The following is a 22305-nucleotide window of genomic DNA, read 5'->3' on the forward strand; positions in this document are numbered from 1 at the left end:
CTAGTTTCTACCTCTGACTTCATCTCACAATGCCCTTTGCACTTCAGCCATGCAGAACTTTTATCAGTTCCTCAGATGGGCCTCAGGACTTTTTACACATCTCTGTTGAAAGTTCTCCACTTTGCATTTTGCCAGTTAATTCCTACGCAGCTCCATTGCCAGTTCCTCAGAGAAGCCTTCCCAGTCTGCCTTACCAGGTCAAATCTCCTCAAGATGCCTTCCTTTCTTAGTACTTAATCCAATTATAATTATGCATGGATTTGTATGACCCTTTGAACACCCTTCATCTCTACCAGTAGACTGTGAGTTCTATAGAGGTAGTAACTACATCTATTTTTTGCTCAGTTCATGACACATGTATTCCACAATACTGAGTGAATGAATAAATGAATAATCTGTGGTGAGAAATGTTAAATTTGTATTTGGTAAATTCAGAAACTGAGTCTCATAGAGTATAAAGTATTTGCTCAAGGAGTACAGAATACAGGTGTTTGATTCCAAGGTAATTCCAAGGTATTTGGTTTCTGATTTCAAGGCCAGGAAATGTATCACTCCAAGGACTGGGAAGGGTTGCATGGCACATAGTATTGATAGGTGCCTGGTGCAGACTAGTTGAATGAAGAAATGGAAACAAAATGAAAGTAGAAAGGAATAAATTATAAACTTCTATATTGTTTTCTGTGTGAATAAAATTCTCTTGGCTCTGACGTGAGACAGGTCACCTCACCTTTCTAGGCCTTCGCTAAAGTTTCAACTAGATTATCTCTGTACTCTGCAAATCCAAGATTCTGTGTTTCCGAATTCCTCAGGCTTTGGATCCTAACAGCAGACTCCTACATGTGGTGGCTGAGTTCCTTAGCAGCCTAAATTTGACTTTGTTTTGGCTCAGTTTTAATGTGTATAAAGAGCAATTTTCACTCTACAAGAGGCAAATGAAGGAACAATTACATCAAAGATACCATACAGTTATAGAAACAATAGAAGGCTATTTGAGCTTCCTGTCCCAATTACCCAACTATGAGACCCTTGAAGATAGGCCAATGACATATTTAACATAACAATCCTCCCCCACACAGCTGTGCACCTGACATTTAGAAAGTCTATTGAGTTAAATGTTAAGTAGCAACATTAGTACATGAATTTATTGTGATAAAAGAATGAGTCCTATTATGTCAACCCATATAATAAAGTTTATTTTATCAGGGAGCTTTTAGTGTCCTCACTTTAAACCCAAAGAAGTAACACCAATGCTATGAATTCAAGCACTCTGATATGCCAATAATGGGGTTTTTAGAAGAGGTAGAATACTATTTCTTACCTCTTAGCTAAAATTATTAAACCTTTTTTTTCTATGTCAGGCACAAAACAAGAGCTTTGCATGCATTATCTCATTTAATCTTCAAACAAATCCTATGAGTTATTATCCCCATTTTCAAGTAGAATGTTTGATTTATAAGTAAATAAGTTACTTTCCCAAGGCCACAGGGTTAATAAGTGGCAGGACTGGGATTTGACCAAGTCTTAAAATCTATACCTAAAACCTGACCTCCCTACCACTACGCTACGTTCTCTCCCTAGTAATAGAGACAACCCTGGTATCTGAACTGCGAGTCATAGACTTTATTGTTTACCTTTACCCCTTATTACTTTTAATTTGTTGTACATTTTACTCACATAGCAATTTTCACTTAAACATTTCATTATTCCACCTGGAAGAACCTCACCACCTTTACTAACACTTATTATCAATGATTTTAAGGATTCTCTATACCCCCCAATTTTAAAGATAAGAAAACTGAGACAGAGAGTTGTTACATACTTTGGCCCAAGTAACAAGAGCCCAGAAGGATGAGAGCCCAGGGTGAACCCAAGACATTTGACTCCAGCACCCGAGTGCTGACATACACCTTCTTAGGGCATTTCTGCATCACTTGGAAGTCTGACATCAAGGTGTCTCACACTGTTCGTCGCCCTTAGCTGGTCCAATGTCAGTGACCAAAATAACCTGTAAGTGTGAATGCCTCCTTTTTTCAAAGATAATAATCCTCATGTTCTCTTGTTTATAAAAAGGTGCTAAAGTCAGTGCCAAGTTGTAATTTTATGTCATGTGCTTCCTTTAAGTGGTCTCAGTTCCGCTTTCGTCACTAATGAGCATTGTCCTGCATTAGACTTCACTTGCTCCTTTGAGGAAGACACGGGTGAATAATCTCGATTCCATATTCATTTGCCCCATTGGTCAGATTGCTTTTTGTTTTACTGAGAGATAATTATCTACCATCATGGAAGTTCCACATATAAAATCTTGATATAGTCAAGAGCACTAACATTTACTAAGTCTTTTGTATCACATGCCAGATGTTGTGAACTTCTTCACCTAGATGTCTCATTTATATAACCTTTTCATTAGCCCTGTTTTACAGCTTAACAGCTAAGCCCTGGGAGATGGAGAGCCTTGCCATAGAGCCCATGGCTGGACCACAGATGTGTCTGATTCCTGGGTCTGGACTCTTCACCACTCAACTCAGCGATTTGCAACTGGTGTGCTACAAGAATTTTTAAAAACTTGCAATATCTGACTAGTCAGAGGCTTCTGAGTTCTTTTCCCTTAGATTAGCAAATAAAAAAAATGGACAATAGCCAACACAACCAGAGCCATCCAGTGTGAATGAATCAAAATTACACCTATTTTTTTGTCAGACCTGCAAAAACACATTTTTTGACCAGAGAATTTTAGTAGTTTATGTGTGCCATAAGATAAAAAAATGTTGAAAATCACTGTCAATATGTTCTCATCCTCTATGACCACCATTGTAACCTCTTCCCCACCCCCACCCTTGTAATTAATAGAAGTTACCCAGATAGAATTTTAAAAAATAAAAATAAACAGAGTACCTGATAAGGCCCAGATCATCTCCATTCAAATCTACCATTTTCAAGACTACCATTTCCTTGTCCGTATTTGAAGAATATCTAGTCACCAAAACAAAGGAATTTAGTCAGTTTTATGTTAGAGCCTGGGCACCATGTACGACAAACAGAAACTGGCACAGAAACAAAAACTAACACGCGCGTCTGTAAAGGAAGGTCCCAGAGTCCCATGCTGCAGTCCTGTGCGCTGCACCCACAACCTCATTCCTCAGCTAAGGAAATGGTTTGCAACTGTGACCAGGGTTAGGGGTGTTAGATTGGCTAGCTGGAGGTGAAATATGCATTTTTATGTAATATATACAATATTATGCACATGAGTTTCTTACAAAAAGGACTTCTCTTTGAAATTTCTACTCATATCAAATTGTAGTGGACTCTCTCTTAAAACCAGGAGGAAGTATGCAAAACCAAAGCATTCATTACGTGTGACTTAAATGTTCTTTCATGTCCTTTCAAGGGACAGCAAATTATATTTTCTTTTAAAAAAATCAATTCTTTTGAAAGCTATTGAAAAATATGCAAATGTAAAATGCCAAGTGTTCAGGTTGCACTGAGAAGTTATTTTACACTGTCGTGGTAGCCCCTTCTGTTGCAATCCTGGCTCCTCACTTAAAAAAAAAAAGACAAAATAATCATCTTTCTTAGGTGTTCCATTCAAATATTCTCAATTATTCTAATTTTCTTTCTCATTCTTCTAGTTTTTTAATTCATTTATCTCCTCTCTCTTGCCACATTCTCTTGGACTAAGATGAATTAATGTGAGTTACTCATTAACAAATACTTGTTATGCACATTTTTATTTCCATTTTACAGACAAAGAAATTGAGAGCCAATAAATTAAGATAAATAAATCACTTATCATCACCACCATATATATCCTAAAGATCACCCAGCTAGGAAGTGACAAAGCTCAGGTGAGACCACAGCTCTGTCAGATTCCAAAGCCTAGAGTCCTTCAAATCCCCACACTGACTCCCACAGCCTTCCACCTAGGGAGATACACATGAAGGTTGCTGTGTATTTCTATGTTCACTTTTTATTTCTGCTTGTCTTAGATTATAAACATGTTTTTAAATTATTTCTCTTTAACACTCTTTTAGGATCCCACTATATACATCAAGTAACAACTCTGTTCTCAGATTTTGTTGCTGTTTCCTAAAGTAAACACAGGACTTCATTTTGATAATTACCCTGCTCACCTTGCTCGCTCTGATGGTGGGTTCTGAAGGTAAGAATGAGGGCTTCGGTTGATCTGTACACCGTCCACGTTTCCCTTATTGATAAAGATTTTGCCTGGTTTCATATTTGTGTGTGCCATCTCAATGCTCTGTGGGTTAAAAAAAAAAAGAGCTGTAATGTTGGAAATCCTGTTGGGGATAATAACTTAGTCAATACAAGCAGAAGAGACCTGTGGACAATTTCCGTGGCCTCCAACCTGTTCCCGCCACAGGACAAAAGCTGGAGAACCACACGGCTGGTGTCATTCTAGAGGTGTCACATGGCCTTCGGGTCTGAGAGAAAGTGCCCTTTGTAGAGCAGCACAGAGCTGATCAGCCCCTGACGGCTGAGTCGGGCACAAGCTGCCATTCAGAGGGCCCAAGTGGGAAACTCGACTCTGACAACCCTGGGACAGGATTTGTTACCGTGCAGGTATTTCCACCCTCCCTATTTTCTCCATCCCACACCCTTTAAGGCAGAGTTTTTCAAACTTTGAGACACACAGTTAGCTACACAGTTTCTGTCCAACCTTAATGCACATCAACATGCATAGCCTAAAATGAAGTTCACAATGCGTTTTATGCACTATGACGCTTTCCAAATTTTTGTTTTTTTATGCTTCTTGCAACCCATGAAATTGATCTCATAAAGCCATTTACAGATTACTGGCCACAGTTTGGAAACAGTACTGCAAAGAAATTTTGGCCTTTGCCAACCAGATTTCTGGATTTGGGGTGGGTGGGTGGTGGCAACTTTATAAGATAAAGTACGGAGAGACTAAACCTGAAAGGAATGAAGAAGAAAATATTAGCAAGGATCCTGTGCAAGGAAATATTAAACTGGAAGACCAGAGAGAGAGAAATAAAAATTAGGTACCAAAACCACAAACATGAAAAAAGTTTGGGGGTACTTGTAGAAGCACCATGTCAGTCTAAAGCTGCTGTAGAGAACTTAAGAAATGAGGAATTGGTAAATTAGATCTTTTATAGTCTTTAGAAAATACAAGGTAAGATTTGGAAATACAGGGAAAGATGGGGATTATTTGTAATTACTTTTGGTGCCTTGATGGGTTGGTATCTTTTCATGTGACTTTGGGCAAGAACAGGCTATGTGGGGCCCTATAATCTGTAAGGGTCACATACAAAATATTCTGTCTCTTTAGACAACGGCATGAGGCTCACTGCCATAGAACCATGCTCCACAATCAACCAATGCCTCAGGCTTAACAGTCCACAGCTCTGGACCAGAAGATACAAGGAGTCAGGAAGGGAGTAGGGCAGTAGGTGCTAAGACTGCATTCAGACCAAGATCCTAAAGGGACTGTCTCCATAGCACAGTCCTAAAGCACTGTGCACCCTGGAAAGGAACGGCTGCTGCTGTCTGCGGTTCTCTGCCTACCTGCATGATGCCAGTCACCATGTACTCAAAAGTTCGGTTGCTAAATCCTTCACTGGCGATCACGAACACGGTGTACTGGAAATACCCTGCTGGAGCCGAGTGTGTGTGAGTGCCACTCAGGATAACGTTGTCTCTTCTGTACAAGGAGCCATATTTCTGCTGCAGTCTGTTCAAGACCTTCAAGAAAGAAAGAAAGAAAGAAAGAGAAAAACTAAGAGGAGAAAGAAGAACATAGGAGCTTAGCATGAGAAAAGGCTCTAATGAGCCTCATCACTGATCCGTACCAATGACTTCCTTGTCAAGTGGCCCTTCACTCTCTATCCCATCACAGTGTCTCTACGGTACATATACCATACTTGGCTGTGTATAACACGCACTTTTTTGCCCAAATTTCTAAGGGAAAAAGAAGGATATGCATTATACATGGGTCATACTAATAATGCGTAAATATCTTAAATTTGTCACCAGTACATAAACTTTCTTGTACCTTGTATCTGTTCCTGTGTTTTGTAATTATCTGTTACATAAAATTTCTTGCACCATAATATGTTCAAAAATAAATTCTGAAACTCCTTTATAATACAAAAAACGAGTATCTAAGTATAAAGAAATAATCAATTGAATTAAAAAATTAAAACTAAAGATTTTTTCCTGAAAGTTTGGGCCCAAAACATGGAAGCGCATTATACATGGCAAAAGATGGTAGCTTACATAGTATATATAACTTCAGTATATCATCATAGTAACAACGATTGCAATAGCTAACATTTTACAGTCTTGCTATGTGAAACACACAATGCTAGGTATTACATACATTATGTCATTTAAAAATCATTGCAATAAGTTCAAGAGGGATGTATTTTTAACCTTTCCTTTTAGCTGGTAACATTGAAGCATACAGATGTTAAATAATTTTCCTACTGATGTAATAAATAGCACAGCCTGAATCCCAATCTAAGTCTCTCTAACTATATTCTCTCTAAGAGATTACCCATTCATCTTTCCACACCAAACATTAATATCCAGGTACTGTTCTAACTAGGCATATATGAGGTTCCAACTCTGAAGAAGTTATTATTCGAATAAGAGAAAGATAATAAACAAAAAATAAAGAAGTAATATTATATAGTGATAAATGTTATAAAGCAAAATATTGCTGGGTAAGGGAAAAAAGGGTGTTTGATGTTAGTGAGGAAAGCTTTTTCCAAAGAGATTACCCTTCATCAGAGCCCTAAATGAAGAGAGCAATCTGGTCACACACTGCCTGGGAGGAAAAGCATTGTGGGAACAGTGAACAGATTGTGCAAAGTCCTCTTTACTGCCTCACTTCCCAAAATGCACTCAGTCTTCCCTGACACAGATCATTACACTTACTGGTCTGGGGGAAGCCCACGCTGTGACCTAGTGACTCCCCAGCCATCCTGTGGAGAGGTCCCTGAGGAAAAGGACCTTTCTGTCAGCACTAACGTGCTGGCCATGTGGGTGAGCAACCTTAGAAGTAGACCTTTCAGCTACAGTCAAGCTTTCAGACAACTGCCATGAGTTCAACCTATGACAGAGGTGTCATATAGTTGTTAGTTGTTAATTAATAAATGTGAACATATATATTAATTATATAGAGAGAACAGTGGCTGACTCATCATGGGAACTATGTTAAGTGTTAGACTTTATGTCTATTAATTCCCAAATCTCATTAGCACGTAATCTGACCTCTTGCCATCAGGTCGTCTCACTGCCAGGACTTGCATGCCAGGCTCACACGACGTAGGGGAAATTCCCAAGCAGAGTCAAAACCCTTTCTGCAACTCCAGCTGCCCTGTATAGCTATTTCAGCCTTCCAACCCCTTGTCAAATCCCACTGTGTTAAATTCCCTCTGTTTGAAATGCCTAGTGTGATCACTGTTTTCCCAACAGGACCCTCACCAACAGGGCCTTGACATCCATGTGAAGATTCTGCCCATTTGTGTCCTCACCTCCAGTTCTAGCCTATTGCAATTCACCTCAAATATCACCCTCTGATTAATCACCCTCAAGCAAAATTCTGATTGCATCACTTTTCCATTCAAAAGTTTTCTAAGAATCCCCATCACCTACAGAATTTAAAAAAACTTGGCATCCCAAGACCTCTACAATTATGACTAACACTGCTTCCAGGTCCATCTCCAATTACACACCTGCATGTGTTCTAATGGAACTGACCTCTGTCCCTCCAGAGAAGAGTCTACGCTCCTCCCTTGCGCCTCTCTGTGTTTGTGCCTTCCCTCTATTTGACAGCTCTCCCTTCCCATGTTAACCATTTAAAATTCTGCCCATTCAAGTGTCACCTTCACTTTTAAATTTTCCCCTAATTTTTATTTCCTGAATCTCTGTGTGGTGGTTTTAAAATACTATGTGTCCACGAATTCTTTGATACTCCTGCCTTCAAGAGGTGAAAGTTAAGTTTGCTGCCCCCGAGTGTGAAGTGGATTTAGTGACTTGCTTCCAATGAGTCAGACAGGGTGAAGTGATGGTGTGCAGCTTCTGAGTCTGGGCTGTGAAGGGCACTGTGGCTTCTTCACTGCTCTTTCACTTGAATTAATTGCTGTCTCTGAGGAAAGTCAGTTGCTCTGTCATGAGGATAGGACGGGGGGAATGAGGCCTTCTCCCAGTAGCTACTTGGATGAATCTTCTTGAAAGTGAAACTTCCAGCCTCACTCAAGCCTTCAGGTGATTGTGTTCCTTGCCAACATCTTGATTTCAGATGCCCTAAGCAAGAAGCCCCTAGCTAGGCCACTCCCGAATCCCTGGTCCACAGAATGTGTAAGATAATGAATTCGGCTGTTTGAAGCCACTATACTTTGGGGCTATTTGTTACTCAGTAGTATAACTAACACACCACTGAACTTTACTCCAGTGAATTCGTTATTTGCATATTTCTGTTACAGACCTTTCTTCTATTCCCCAGCTAGGTAGTGAGCTCATAAGTGGAATGGGTTATGACTCACTTACCTGTGTGTCCCCCAAAATGACTGGCAAAGTGCCCTGCAAAAAGCAGGTTATCAATGCATTTTCTCTTCAACATAATAGAATAACGTCACTTTTAAAAATGTAGGCTCTGGGCACTGGCCAATGTGGCTCAGTTGGCTGGAGCATCGTCCCATAACCAGAAGGTTTCAGGTTTGACTCCCGGTCAGAGCACACACCTGGGTTGTGGGTTCAACCCCTTCTCTGGGTGTGTACAAGGGGTAACCAACTGATGCTTCTCTTTCACACTCATGTGTGTCTTTCTTCCTTCCTCTCTCTTGAAAAACAATGAAAAAATGTTCCTGGGTGAGGTTTTAAAAAATTAAATCAGAATATATGCTCTGGGATCAGGCATATATATGCTAAGAACCAAGCTTTACCATTTTCAACTGTGTGAATTTGGAAAAGTTAATTACTATCTTTAAGATTGTGTTTCCTTATCCACAAAATTGGGATAACAATAGACCCACATCAGTTTCATTGTAAGTGCAGGGGTGGGGAAAATACTGAATCCCCTCTCCCCATGTTTCCATAAATGGAAGAGGTTTCCATTCTACTCCCCAAGAGGGGGCAACACTGGAGAAATGCTTTTAGGCCCTCCTGTCACCCATCTCACTAGATCCTTCACACAGTGGAAGGACAAGTGTTTAATAGGTGAGGTTGATAGAACATGACACCAAATATCAGATATTTAATGGTCACTGTTCTGGGTACTCCAGTCTCACCTCACCTCTTTCTTACTCATGAATATGCAAGCAGACATTAAAACATTCATTTTCTGTGACCTGACCTGAAGCAGAAAATACAAGTGGGTCAGGGCCTAGAAACTGGCTTAGAGAGACCGACCTGGAAGCCCACATCCACTACGCTATTTCTCCTTCCCTTTTCTCTGTATTCTCTCTGTCTCTCTGTTGCTCGAGCTCTCTCTCTCTCCCTCTCTCTGTCTTACAAGTCTCAGGTAGCCCAAGACACCCCCTTCCATGCACCTTTCTGCTAAGCTCAATTTTCCCCACAGGCAAGTAATAAAATCTAAATTTGGGGAAGATCATAGAAGAGCCTGAAATATTCCACAATCCAGTTTAAAGATTAAGAGAGCAGACTTATTCTCTTTAAATTTTATTATGGAAATTTTCAAACACATACAAAAATAATCAGAACAGTATAATGAAACCCCCGGGTCTGCCTATCACCCAGCTTCAGCAGTTTATGGCCAACCTCATTTCAGAGTTGTATCCGTAATTCTCCTCTGGTTACTTATACCTATTGTCAGTTGTCTGAAAACTTGAGGGAAGAGTTACTGATTAATTGACACTCTCAGATTTCTATAAGGAAGTTAAATGAGAGAATGTATATGAAGCTCCCCTGGAACATAATAAGCTTTCAAAAAAAACATTAGCGTTAATAATGATGACATGCCATCGGTGGAGCTGAAAGCATACTTTGACCAGGATGATTTGGGATGGAAAAATGGGGATCACTCTCCTCACCTACTGCCTGCTGGACTGACAAGAGCTTATAATGTTGTGGGTAGTAGGAACTGACTGGATGAAAACTAGGAAGGATTAGCTGCTCTCACAATTGCCAGAGTCTTTTCTTTAAAATTGTGTCATTTCTTTCTCACATTAATCACTTACCTCCAGCCTCATGCGTTGGGACACCATGCCTATGTCGATGCTGACAAACACCATTCGATTTGACCCGTCGGGTTCCGCCATGACGAAAGCACGGCTGTACAACCTGGTGAGGAGGCCCCGTGCATTCTGGCCACTCTTGCCGTAGCCCATCTGCAGAGGAAGAGAGAATCAGAGCCACTCGGCCTCACACAACCCCTGCCCACCACAGCCACCAGAAAGCAGGCTCGCCCATGGCGGAAAAGGCTGCCACTGCCGAAGAAGGACATAGAGAAACAATCCACATGACACTGAAAGCTCTGAGTGAGATAATAACGTGTGTTTTCAAGAATAAAGCCAACATCATAAAAGAGGATTTACTCTTCTTTGTAGAAAAATATAAAGGCAAAGTAGTGATAAGCTTGACAGAGCTATTCACTGCTCCATGGGCGAAGGAGGGGCTGGCATGGCTCAGAATTTTGTTAACTGCACTGGAGACCTTTCGGGCTTCCCTGGCATTTGAAACAAAACCTTTTCTCTTGCCTGTCTAAGGTACTACACAAGGAAATAGCTCCCCTCCCACCATGCACATGGCCCAGGAACATCCTGAAATTGAAGGCTTTCTCCCTTTGGTCACTTTGGTTGTTGGTGTGTGTGTGTGTGTGTGTGTGTGTGTGTGTGTGTGTGTGTGTGTGTGTTGGTCCATGACTTTAATTTTGTTTTATTTTTGTTTTTGCTTTTTACCTAAAGAAAATGGTTTCTTTATGATTAAGTACTCTTTACTGAGTATACCTAACCCTGCCTTCTCCCATGTTATCCCTCCCTAAGCCAAGTCAGTTCAAATACACCTGTCCTAGCCCCTTCTACCACCACATCATAAAACCCATCCTTAAAGTATACCCAGGCCTTCAGAATGCTCCCTCTACTGCTTGCTTTACCCTCATATGAGTATTTATTTAGGATTACATTCCAGAGTCAGTTTCCAGAACAGACAGCAGGGAATAGAGTTGACCCTTGAACAGCATGGGTTTAAATGGTGCATGTCCACTTATGCATGAGTTTTTTCAATAAATACAGTTAGCACTTCAGCTCCACAGGTTTCACGTGCATGGACTCAACCAACTACCAAAAACAGTCTTTTTACATTCCCAACCATGGGTCAAAAATACTGATTTTGATCTACAGTCTATTGAATCTGTCAACACAAAGGGCCAATTATAGTTAAGTCTGGAGGGAGTTAAAAGCTACACATGAATGTTCAACTGCATGAGGGTTTGCACCCTAACCCCCACATTGTTCAAGGGTCAGCTATAATTCCTTGACTCTAAAGATCACTTGGTAGGAGGGAGACAATCCCATCAGATAACCTCCTGCTCTGATTTCCTAGGGAAGTACTGATATAAATTATATTACCACCACTTAGTCAGGAAGATGCATGCTAGCAGCCAACTGGACACACCTAACACACTGAAGGGTTTCACTTGATGTCTCCAGTGTTGGGGGCCCAAGCTAGGTTTCCAGTTTCAACTAGCTAGAGTTGCCTACATTTTCCAGAGAGATTTAAATCCTTAAGTCTTCAGCCTAGAGGTTTTCTGGCTTTTCTTGAAAAAAATTGTCAGATACAGCAACCCTGAGTCCACATTCTTACAGAGCAACAATCAGCTAGAGCCATGCACTTTCTAGTTGTACTATAATCCCCACAACTTCCTACTGTCCTGAAACTGAGGATCAATAGCTATTTCTCATCTTCCACTGGCCTGCTTCAGTCATTTATGATACCTGCTCATCCTCTGTAGTATTTGAGTTTCTCAGCCCTGCCAATTCATAAAAAATGGCTAACCGTCTTTACAAGGGAGCTGTAGTTAAATAAATGACTCCCTCTTCCTTATAGGACAATGTTCACAATGTTACATACCAGTGAAGTTAATAGAAAAGCAAGAAGATGATGCTATAATAATCAGTAGTAAATGTAGGGTTCAAAATAATAAAATCATTATTTCACAGTCTCTTTGAGGAGCCCTGATTACCTACCATATTGATATCTGCTACTTGTCCTGTGCAGTCAGCTCGCCCAACACCAATATGGTAGCCACTGAAGTTCTGAAATAGAGGAGGCTCTGGGGTAGTAGTCACTGGGGACCCCTGGGTGGCTGTCGGGGTTTGTGTGAGTGTTGAGACTTGAGGGACTGTGGAGTCCTGGATAGCTGGTGTGCTCCGGGTGGCCTGAGGGCTCTCAGTGGCTGGAAAACCTGAATCTAAAAACAGATTAAGACATTTGAGAAACAACCATTCAGCCCACTTACCTGCCAGCATCAGTTAGGACACTTAGGTTCACGTTGCTAAGAAAAAGTCTTTGTATATTCTTTTAGGTGTAAGGTACATGGTAGAAAACATCTCAAAAATTTGTTTTATATCAATCCTAAGGATGATCTTTTTCAACCAAACAATCAAGACACCCATCAAATGTCCTTCAGCTTCTCCTCACAAGCCATTCCTTGTCAAACTCATCATCCTTCTTCACTCACCATGCACTTCTGCACCAACCAAACAAATCAGGTGCCAGGTTCATGGCATACAACCTACTAAACCCAGCCCCTGGGGATTCATTTCTACCATTCTCTCAATCCAGAGCCCTTACTTCTTTCTGCTCCATGAACCAGTCTCCACTACCCCATCAGAGCTGGTTCATTTCTATTACACCCACATCCAGCTCAACTCCGCATCTCTAAGATGCCACCCCAGCTGTCTGTGCCCTACTCTGATCTTCCTCAACCTTCTTAAGACTTTTATTCTTTTTCTTAAAGACTTATTCTGAATGCAACCTAGATCATTGTACGCTTGTTGATAGTTCTACCTTATATGCCATATATATACATATATAGTGATTCTCATATCACCATATATGTATATACACACACTATTTCTTCATATGTATGTGTGTGTGTGTGTGTGTGTGTGTGTGTATAACATATGCACACAAATATGGTATAGAGACTAAGTGGGAAGGTGCCAGAAACAAACATCCAGTTTTAAAACTGACTTTACATGCCCTGGCTGGTGTAGCTCATTGGATTGAGCCTGGGCTGCAAACCAAAAGGTTGCCGGTTCGATTCCCAGTCAGGGCACACACCTGAGTTGCAGGCCAGGTCCCTAGTGGGGGCCATGTGAGAGGCAACCAGACATGATGTTTCTCTTCCTCTCTTTCTCCTTCCCTTCCCCTCTTTCTAAAAATAAAAAATAAAGTAAAAATAAATTTTAAAAAATAAAAATAAAACTGACTTTACAACTGGCTGGTGTGGCTCATTGGATTGAGCACTGTCCTGTGAACCAAAGGGTCATTGGTTCAATTCCCAGTAAGGGCACATGCCTGGGTTGTTATTCATGCCAGTGGGGGGCACATGAGAGGCAACCACACACTGAAAAATAAATTAAAAAATAAAAAACAAAAATAGAACTGACTTTACCAATTACTAACGGAACAAGTTACTTAGGCTATTTCACCTCAATTTTCTCATCTATAAAATAGAGAATAATAATACTCTACTTTCTAGGGTTGTTTTGAACAATAAATATGTTAATGTATATTAAAAATCTAGAGCAATGTAGGCTGCCTTACAGCTCTGGTTGCATTCATGTGTTTAGACATCTTATATATCCACCTTACTTGCTTTCTTGTTTTCCACCCAGGCAATAGCCAGAGGTGGCCAAAGTGGCAGATGTCAGTGCCTCAGGGCATTAGTGGTCAGGAAGTACTGAGACAAGAAATTAACAGCTACCTTATTATGGGATCCTAGAATGTTAGAGCTCAAAAAAAAATTAGAAATCACTTCATCCAATCTCCTGTTTTACGTGCAAGAATACTAAACCCCAGAGAGTGGCTTAACCAAGATTCATGGAGAGCCTATAATTAATCAGGTGCCCAAACCAGATCCTCCAGCTCAGAATCTGATGTGATTTCAGCCACATTCCAGATGGAATTACAAACTGTGTCTTCTCTTCCCCAAGCCCACATTCTCTACAAGACATTACGTATTGCAAGAAAGGAAGCAGGAACCTTTGCTATTGCTTTATTGATACCAATGTAGGAATGTGGTGCCAACCAAGGCAAAACTTACACAGCCAAAGGCAAGGTCTTTGTGATCTCCAAGTCCACCTTCCATCTCTGTAAAACAGTACTAAGACTAGCACCTACCTTCATGTGAGCTTTGGCCAAAAAAGTAACCTTTCAATAAACAGCAACTTCTACTGTGATGATAGTTACTGTAATTATTGATAACCAACCTGAGCCTCATTTTAAGAGCTAAAACTAGATAAGCCCTATAGATCCTTCCATTTCTAGCAGTCCAAGACCCTGCTCTGCCCACAGCTGGCACAGAGGATCTCTGGTCCTCTGTGTTTACAGGGAATTCAAAGCACCGGACATGGTAGAAAATACACTTGAAAAGAGAGAAAGCCACAGAAGAGAAAACTGAGGTGCAAACATGCCATCTTCTTCTCCATTTTCTCTGAGTCCAGCCCTCCTTTTACTTTGGCCAAAGCACACAATCCCCACTGTTTCTCTACTCATTTAACAGGTATAATATAACCTAACACTGAAGTAGGGGCTTCATCAAAGACCTTTGGCCCATTATTGCCTATAAATATAGCCTACATAGTTTTTAAAAACTAAATTCATTTTTAACACTAAAAAAAAAATCAAAAGATGTCTAAACATTCCAATGTCTAGCTTCTCATGAAAATGCAGGAGAACTGAGTTCATGTTTATTATAGCAGCAAACAGCTGGTACTCGGAGGGCATCTATGGACCCTTTTCACCCAAATCGCAGCTGCCCCCATCCTACTTTACCTCCCCACTGGATCTCGTTTATGGAGCTTAATTGGCCGTCCCAAGGATTTGAATTTAAGACCCTCTTCTTTAAGGCTTTTTAAAGACTTACTGATAATCAATGGATCTTTTATTCACCTTTTGTCCCCAGGAAAAGTTGATACCAAACAGAGGCAAAGGGTAAGAGAAGAGGATTGAGGCAAAATCTCACATCACTGGGCCTCAAAGAATTCTGATTTGTGCTTAGATCGGTGGAAAAATGGAAGATAAATAACTGCATACTAGATGCTGTCAACTGTGGGGGCAAAGGTAAACTTGATAAAAATTGCTATCAGTACAGAAAGAGCAATGTAATGTAAAGGTTAGGTGGCTACGCCAGGCATCGTAAGTACACATTGAACTGTCCTGTTATCAGCAGACACTATTTCTTGCCTCAGTGTCCCCAGTGATCAAGGAATTTGCTGCAGGCTGAGGTGCAACAGCCAAAAGAGCCCATGACACTTGCCTTTGTGATTTTCAATGGTCCCACTGGTGATAAACAGGAGGGTGAGAAGGGCCACTGTGATTGCGGTCATCATTACAAGGAGGAAAATCAGGAATGTCTCTAATACGGAGAAGGTACGTTTGGCCATTTTTCCTAAGAAAAAGCAGAGATAGAAGAGACAACAAAAGACAGAATCAAAAATTAAAATGCATTTGCTTTAAGCTGCCCAGGGTATCTTAGCTCTTTCATAAGAATAGTCTATACCAGACAAGCACAAGAGCACACTCGCCGCTAGTTCCATATCCCAAGCCCATTGCAGAGAAGACCAATCAATTACAGAACTCTTTGATAAGTTCAGATGGGGTTTCCAAATCCTTATCAGCACAGTGCTCATCCTGGCATCCACTACTCATCATTTGGCATTGGTAACTAAGCAAAAATCTATTTGCATCCCTTGGCTACATCATTACTGCTTTCATTAATGGTGACGATGTTATTTATAGGTCTGTACATGGGTCTAGGTTGGAGCACTTCTGTCAGTGGTAATGGCTGATCCACCCACACTGTTTGTACTTGTGAGAAGGTTTGCTAAGATGACGGCTTTACTCTCTCATTAAAGACAAGTAAAATTATCTTGTCCACATGGAGGTGAAATCCATACCTTTAGCATTTAAACTCCATGTTTTAACTTTAAATACTACCTGATAAGAAAATGGCATAAAAGGGGTGTGAGTTTTGGCATCACTGTCTCAAGACAGGTGTTAATAAAATTTCCCTCTTCAGTGATAAGAAGGATCTCACACATTTAGCAAATCCTGTAGCAAAGGATGAGGATAAAAATAAAAATGCCCCTGTGCTCTACAAAAGCAGAAAATGTACTTGCAAATATTTAGGATATTTTAAAAGGAGAATTCATCATTACTCAGGGGGAGTATAGAAGCTGAGAAGTCATGTAACAGGAAAAACTATATTGTGGTAGTTAAATATTGGATTCTGAAGTCTGACTCCAGAATTTAAATCTCATTTCTGCCACTTACTGCAGCTGAACTTGGGAAATCTCAATAAGCCTCAATTTCTCCATCCATAAATAGGAATGTGATGATGATAATTTTAATACCTATCTTATAGAGTTCATATAAAAATAAGAGGAGATAATACAATAATTTGTTCCATGGAATGTAATGTGTTCAAAATGTTGACATTCATCATTGGGCTCCAAAATGGCGAGGACTCTGCTCCTCACAGTCCTTAAAGGGAGCTTATGTGAGACTTCCGACAAGATGGAGGAATAGGTGGACGCACTGTACCTCCACGCACAACCAAGATTAGAACAACAACAATTTAGAGCTAAAATAACACCCGGAACTGATAGAGGATTTATCTGAATGGAAGTCGGACAGCCAAGAAGTTGAAGTAGACCTGTTCATCCAGACCGGTAGGAGGGGCCAAGAGGACTAGCCGGGTGAGCGCGGGGCTGGCACAGGTCGGCGGTGCGTAGAGGTCGGGGAAAACTTGGTGTGAACTCGGCACGTAAGCCATCCAGGCGTGCAAGAACGCAGCGGGTGGACCCTGAGTAAGCAAGCTGTGACTGGAGGACCCAGTGAGGCAGCGATTGTGGACCAGGGCAGAGCTCGCAGCCCAGGATCCCAGAGAAGGGACTGAGATCCCAGGAGAACGGAGCTACCGCTATTGTTCGCCCCCGCCCCCACATATAACGTCACAATCTAGTGACTGGGGTGCCCAGCCCCGGTGAACACCTAAGGCTCCACCCCTCACTGTAACAAGAGCAACCAGACCAGAAAAAAAAGAAAAGAAAAAGGAGAGACAGGGAGAGACATGTTTCCAACAGAAGAACAGTTCAGTCCCCCAGAACTCATCCTTTTGAGCGACCAAGAAATAGCCAATCTATCAGATGCACAGTTCAAAACACTGGTGATCAGAAAGCTCATGAATTGGTTGATTTTGGGCACAAACTAGATGAAAAGATGCAGGTTACCATAAAAGAGATGAAGGAAGATACACGGAGGAGAGCCAATAGTGAAGGGAAGGAAACTGGGTCTCAAAACAATACAGTGAACCAGAAGGAAGATAGAATCAACCAAGCAGGAAAGCATGAAGAAATAAGAATTCAAAAAAATGAGGAGAAGCTTAAGAGCATCCAGGACATCTTTAAATGTTCCAACATCCAAATTATAGGGGTACCAGAAGGGGAAGAGGAAAAGCAACAGATTGAGCACATATTTGAACAAATAATAAAGGAGAACTTCCCCAATCTGGCAAAGGAAATAGTCTTCCAAGAAATTCAGGAAGCTCAGAGAGCCCCAAAGAAGTTGGATGCAAGATGAAACTCACCAAGGCACATCATAATTACATTAGCCAAGGTAAAAATGAAGGAGAGAATCCTAGAAGCAGCAAGAGATAAGGGAACAGTCACCTACAAAGGAGTTCCCATCAGACTGTCAGCTGATTTCTCAAAAGAGACCTTATAGGCAAGAAGGGGCTGGAAAGAAATATTCCAAGTCATGAAAGACAAAGACCTATATCCCAGATTGCTCTATCCAGCAAAGCTCTCATTTAGAATAGAAGGGCAGATAAAGTGTTTCTCAGATAAGGTCAAGTTAAAGGAGTTCATCATCACCAAGCTCTTATTTTATGAAATGTTAAATGGACTTATCTAAGAAAAGAAGATAAAGAAAAAACATGTATAGTAAAAGGACAGCAAACTCACAATTATTAACAACCACACCTAAAGCAGAACCAAAAGAAACTAAGCAAACAACTAGAACAGGAACAGAACCACAGAAATGGAGGTCACATGGAGGGTTAGCAACAGGGGGGGGGGAGGAGGAGAGAGGGGGAAAAGGTATAGAGAATAAGTAGCATAGAATGTAGGTTGAAAATAGATAGGGGGAGGGCAAGAATAGTATGGGAAATGTAGAAGCTAAAGAACTCATAAGTATGACACATGGACATGAACTAAAGGGCAGGGAATGTGGGTGGGAGAGGGTGTACAGGGTGGAGGGGAGTGAAGGGGGGAAATGGGACAACTGTAATAGCATAATCAATAAAATATATTAAAAAAAGAATTGTGAGTTTAGAGGGGAGGGAATTTCCGGGGAATTTCGGAGAAGAATGGGAAGGGTTTATAGGAACAAGTATAAAGGACACATGGACAAAAACTAGGGGTGGTGGAAATGGGAGGGAGGTGGGGACGGAGGAGTGGGTGGGCTGGGATGGGAGTAAAGGACAGAAAACTGTACTTGAACAATGATTAAAATAAAGTTAGAAAAAATAATAAGCAATAAATATTATGTTTCAAAAAAAAAAGGGAGTTTATGTGACATGCTATTAAAAGGTGATTGGAATCACAGTGGAGACTTGAGAGCCCACTTTATTAACCCCTGCTTTAGGAAGCCTGAGCAATGAGATGGGACTGGAATCCCAAAACTTGTCCCCCACAAATGGTATTATGTAGCTAAGATGTTGCTACCCCCAAGAGTTGTAAATTGACAACAAACAGTTGTGTTTAGTATTGTCCAAATAATTTTTTTTGCTTCAGTTTGACTTAGTTGATAAAAGATAAATCTTATACTTTTTTATAGAGTATACATTTACAAATCTGAAACTTCAAATTTTCTTTCAAAAATACTTCATAAAGTATGGTAACACTGAGTCAGCATTCCCATGTGCCAAGATTTTCAAAACTTAGTAGGTGCTGTTCCCTTTAGATGGGGAATGACTTCTCCAATCTGCCATAGTCCATACCCAGTGGGTCTTGTCCATCTAAGTCAATGCCTGTAGTCATTTGATTTTGCAACTCCTGGACTAGAGGTTAAAAATCAGTGTACCAGCAAATACTTCTGAGGTAGAACTGAACTGGGGAACGGACAAAGAAACCAGGACATCTCCCCAAATTTCCTAGTTACTGGTATGCTTTCCCCATCCATATCGCACCACCATCATTCCCTTCAACACCAGCAGCAGCAACAACTTCAAATTTAGGTTCTGTACACAAAATTTAGATACAAATTAGTCTGTATCTTGGTCCCAAGTTTCACTGACAGCTCCTGGAAGTCAGGAAGCACATCTAAGATATGCCTCTGAAACTCTGATGATCCAAGAGGTTTACTAGTCATTAGCTATTGTTTCAGTAGCAAAGTTCAAACCCAGTATACCTAGTTCATGCTCTAAGCTTTGGTTTCTATAAGCCTTTCTACTGGCTGAGACAGCTTCTGTAAAAAAAAAAAAAAATGCAATTAAAAATGGATGACTGTCCTGGCTGGGTGGCTCCGTTTGTTGGAGCATTGTCCTGTACACCAAGAGTTCAATACATCTGAACTTTTCAATACACCTGCTTGCAAGTTCAATTCCTGGTCAGTGTACATGCCTGGGTTGTGGGTTCAATCATCATGTCAGGACAAGTATGGGAGGCAACCAATCAAAATCTCTGTCTCACATTGATGTTTCTCTCTCCTCTCTCCACCCCCCCCCCTTCCTTCCTCCCTCCCTTCCTCTCTCTCTAAAATCAATGAAAACATATCCTTGGTGTCAGTCATCAATTGAAAAAAATATCAGTGACTGACAGCTGGACCTCCCAACCCCAGATACCCTACAGTCAGATTGTATATGTAAATGTGGCTATGTGGTAGGGATCTGTGTAACAAACAGACATGATATAAAATCATGCTTTTAAAATATTTTTTAGTTTTTCTCTGTTGACTGATTACCACTACCAGGCTTTTGCATAACTCAACAGTAGGACCTGATTTAACAGCAGAGTTTCCACCTCTTACTTAGATTTCAGCGACGTACCTCAGGTGTTTCAACACTCTTATTTTGTTGCCAGAATTATTGCCAACACATGACAATTCTTTTTGAACCCATTTTCACTGTCTATTTCTCATTAATGATTAAAATCTGAATTCAAAGTTTAAAGCGAATGCCTGTTCAGAAGGCAGATGAACCTTAGAGAGCTAAACCCAACAATTACATTTTAATTAAGGATTTATACATCTAATTTATACATCTAATTTATAATCCTTTAATTTAAGGATTATACATCTCCTAATAGTTCCCGATTAATCTAGAAGAATCCTGAAAGGTCAATGATATGCCCCTAATGCGACAACAGAAAGCCACTTGTCACATGTTTCCCGTGCTGAGGTCCCTATTTCTCAAGATTGTGAAAGTAAAAAGTAATAATTTAGCAAAGTGGGCTTTCAAAGCTAAGAAAAAGGTGTGAAGATTTAGGGTTTCATCAAGATCTCTGAGGCAATAGATTACTCAAGATCCACCCTTCCTTTTCCAAGAAAATATAGGCATTCTTACCTTATTCAACCACTCTAAAGAATTTCTGCATTCAGTAAAGCAAGTGATGGTCCAGAATTGTGTTTCCTTTCCCTTGCACGTTGCTCAGCAAAGACTTCTCAGTGCTTTCTGACACATAGGAAGAAAAGATTTTTCACAGTGATGTTCAAGAGAGTTAGAGTTCTCATTATCACAACTTTGTGGGCTTGGTACAAGGATAAGATTAAAGTGTATTGATAATAAATGCTTAAACGCAAACTCTCACCTGGGCTGTACTGACACTAAGGTGGAAGTTGCAGAGGGCCTACGGGACTGAAGGTCAGTTCTATGCAATGTCTACAAGCTGGATCACAAAAATCAAAGCAAAACAAACCAACAAACCACCTGCTTTATTCACTACTGGTCACTCAAACACATAGAAGACAGGACAGTGAGAACCTAGGAAAGTTTCTAGGCAAGTAGAATGGAGGAACTGAAACAAAAAAAGAAAACAAAGCCAAACAGTTTGAGCAACTTATAGCCAGCTGGTGAATCACAAGACCTTATCTTCCCTAACCAAGGACACGAGAGAGCAAATCATTTATACCTCTCCACCCTAACCAAAGAATACATAGCTTAAATCTCCCTGGTCTGGAAGAATAAAAAACAGAGACCCAGTTAATGCCATTTATGCCAGCTAAACCCAAGGACAGATAAAGTCAGAGGAATAATAAAAACCCCGTTGAAAGTCAGACAGACCCAAGGTAAATGTAAAACAGTATAACAGACCAAAAAATATTCCCAAGCTCACTCCCCACCCATACGCTCATTTTGACACATCAACATATTAAAAATGCATCTGGAAAGCTGATGAATATTCTGCTGAAACCCTCCCCTAAAATTCTCACCCACAGAGAGAAGATAAAAAGCCCTCAAAACAAAGATTCAGGGTGGTGCCCACACCTTTTCCAGACACGTTCTTCTGATTTCTTCCTCAGCTCTAAAGGCCCCCATGACACTTGCAGCCAAGGGAGCGGCAGGCAGTGGGCAGCAGCAGCTCCTCCTGGGCTTACCCCCTGGTCCTGTCTCCAAGGCCCCTTTTTTCTGACTTTCCAGTGAGCAAACAGCAGCCCTGCCCTGGCTGCTCCTTTCCTGTCACATTTCTAGGGAGCCAAAGCAGAGCACCACCTGTCTTTCTCCTGTTACTCCTTCTACCCTAAGTCCTTCCTTCGTTTCACTGTCTTTTTTTTTTTATCAGTATAGAAGTCTTTGATTTTTTTCACACTTAGGCCACGAATTCACAGGGAATGGGTTCCAGCAGCTCAGGCTCCTTTCCATTGGTTCTCACACAGTGCACTTCTCTGGGCGGAGCAGGCTGACACTTCAACTGAACCCAGGTGCCTTTCTCTTTAGCTTCCTTCTTTTTCTGACCATTCTCCTTCACATGTTTCAGGAAGCTCTCTCAACTCTCTGAGTGCTTAATATGCTCAATTCGTACATTCATTCTCTTGGCTCTTAACTTGTTTGTTTACAACAATACCCATCACATGCCG

General features: G+C 40.9%; 1 protein-coding gene across 1 annotated transcript in view; it reads right to left on the reverse strand.

Annotated features, from left to right (window-relative positions):
• ASAH2 (N-acylsphingosine amidohydrolase 2) overlaps positions 1 to 20871 on the reverse strand; it is a 70225-nt gene extending 49354 nt beyond the window's left edge. The window contains exons 1-7 of the mRNA XM_045854286.1: positions 20795 to 20871; positions 15488 to 15619; positions 12189 to 12412; positions 10182 to 10331; positions 5545 to 5721; positions 4128 to 4255; positions 2893 to 2970 (exon numbers count right to left, since the gene is read on the reverse strand). Coding sequence (XP_045710242.1) covers positions 2893 to 2970; positions 4128 to 4255; positions 5545 to 5721; positions 10182 to 10331; positions 12189 to 12412; positions 15488 to 15614 — 884 coding nt within the window. The 5' untranslated portion in view covers positions 15615 to 15619; positions 20795 to 20871. The remainder of the gene's footprint in view (positions 1 to 2892; positions 2971 to 4127; positions 4256 to 5544; positions 5722 to 10181; positions 10332 to 12188; positions 12413 to 15487; positions 15620 to 20794) is intronic.
• Between the last annotated feature and the right edge of the window lie 1434 nt (positions 20872 to 22305).

The sequence above is a fragment of the Phyllostomus hastatus genome, unplaced genomic scaffold (assembly GCF_019186645.2).
Source record: "Phyllostomus hastatus isolate PE091 unplaced genomic scaffold, TTU_PhHast_1.1 phas_scaffold_1066, whole genome shotgun sequence".
NCBI classification, from domain to species: Eukaryota; Metazoa; Chordata; class Mammalia; order Chiroptera; family Phyllostomidae; genus Phyllostomus; species Phyllostomus hastatus.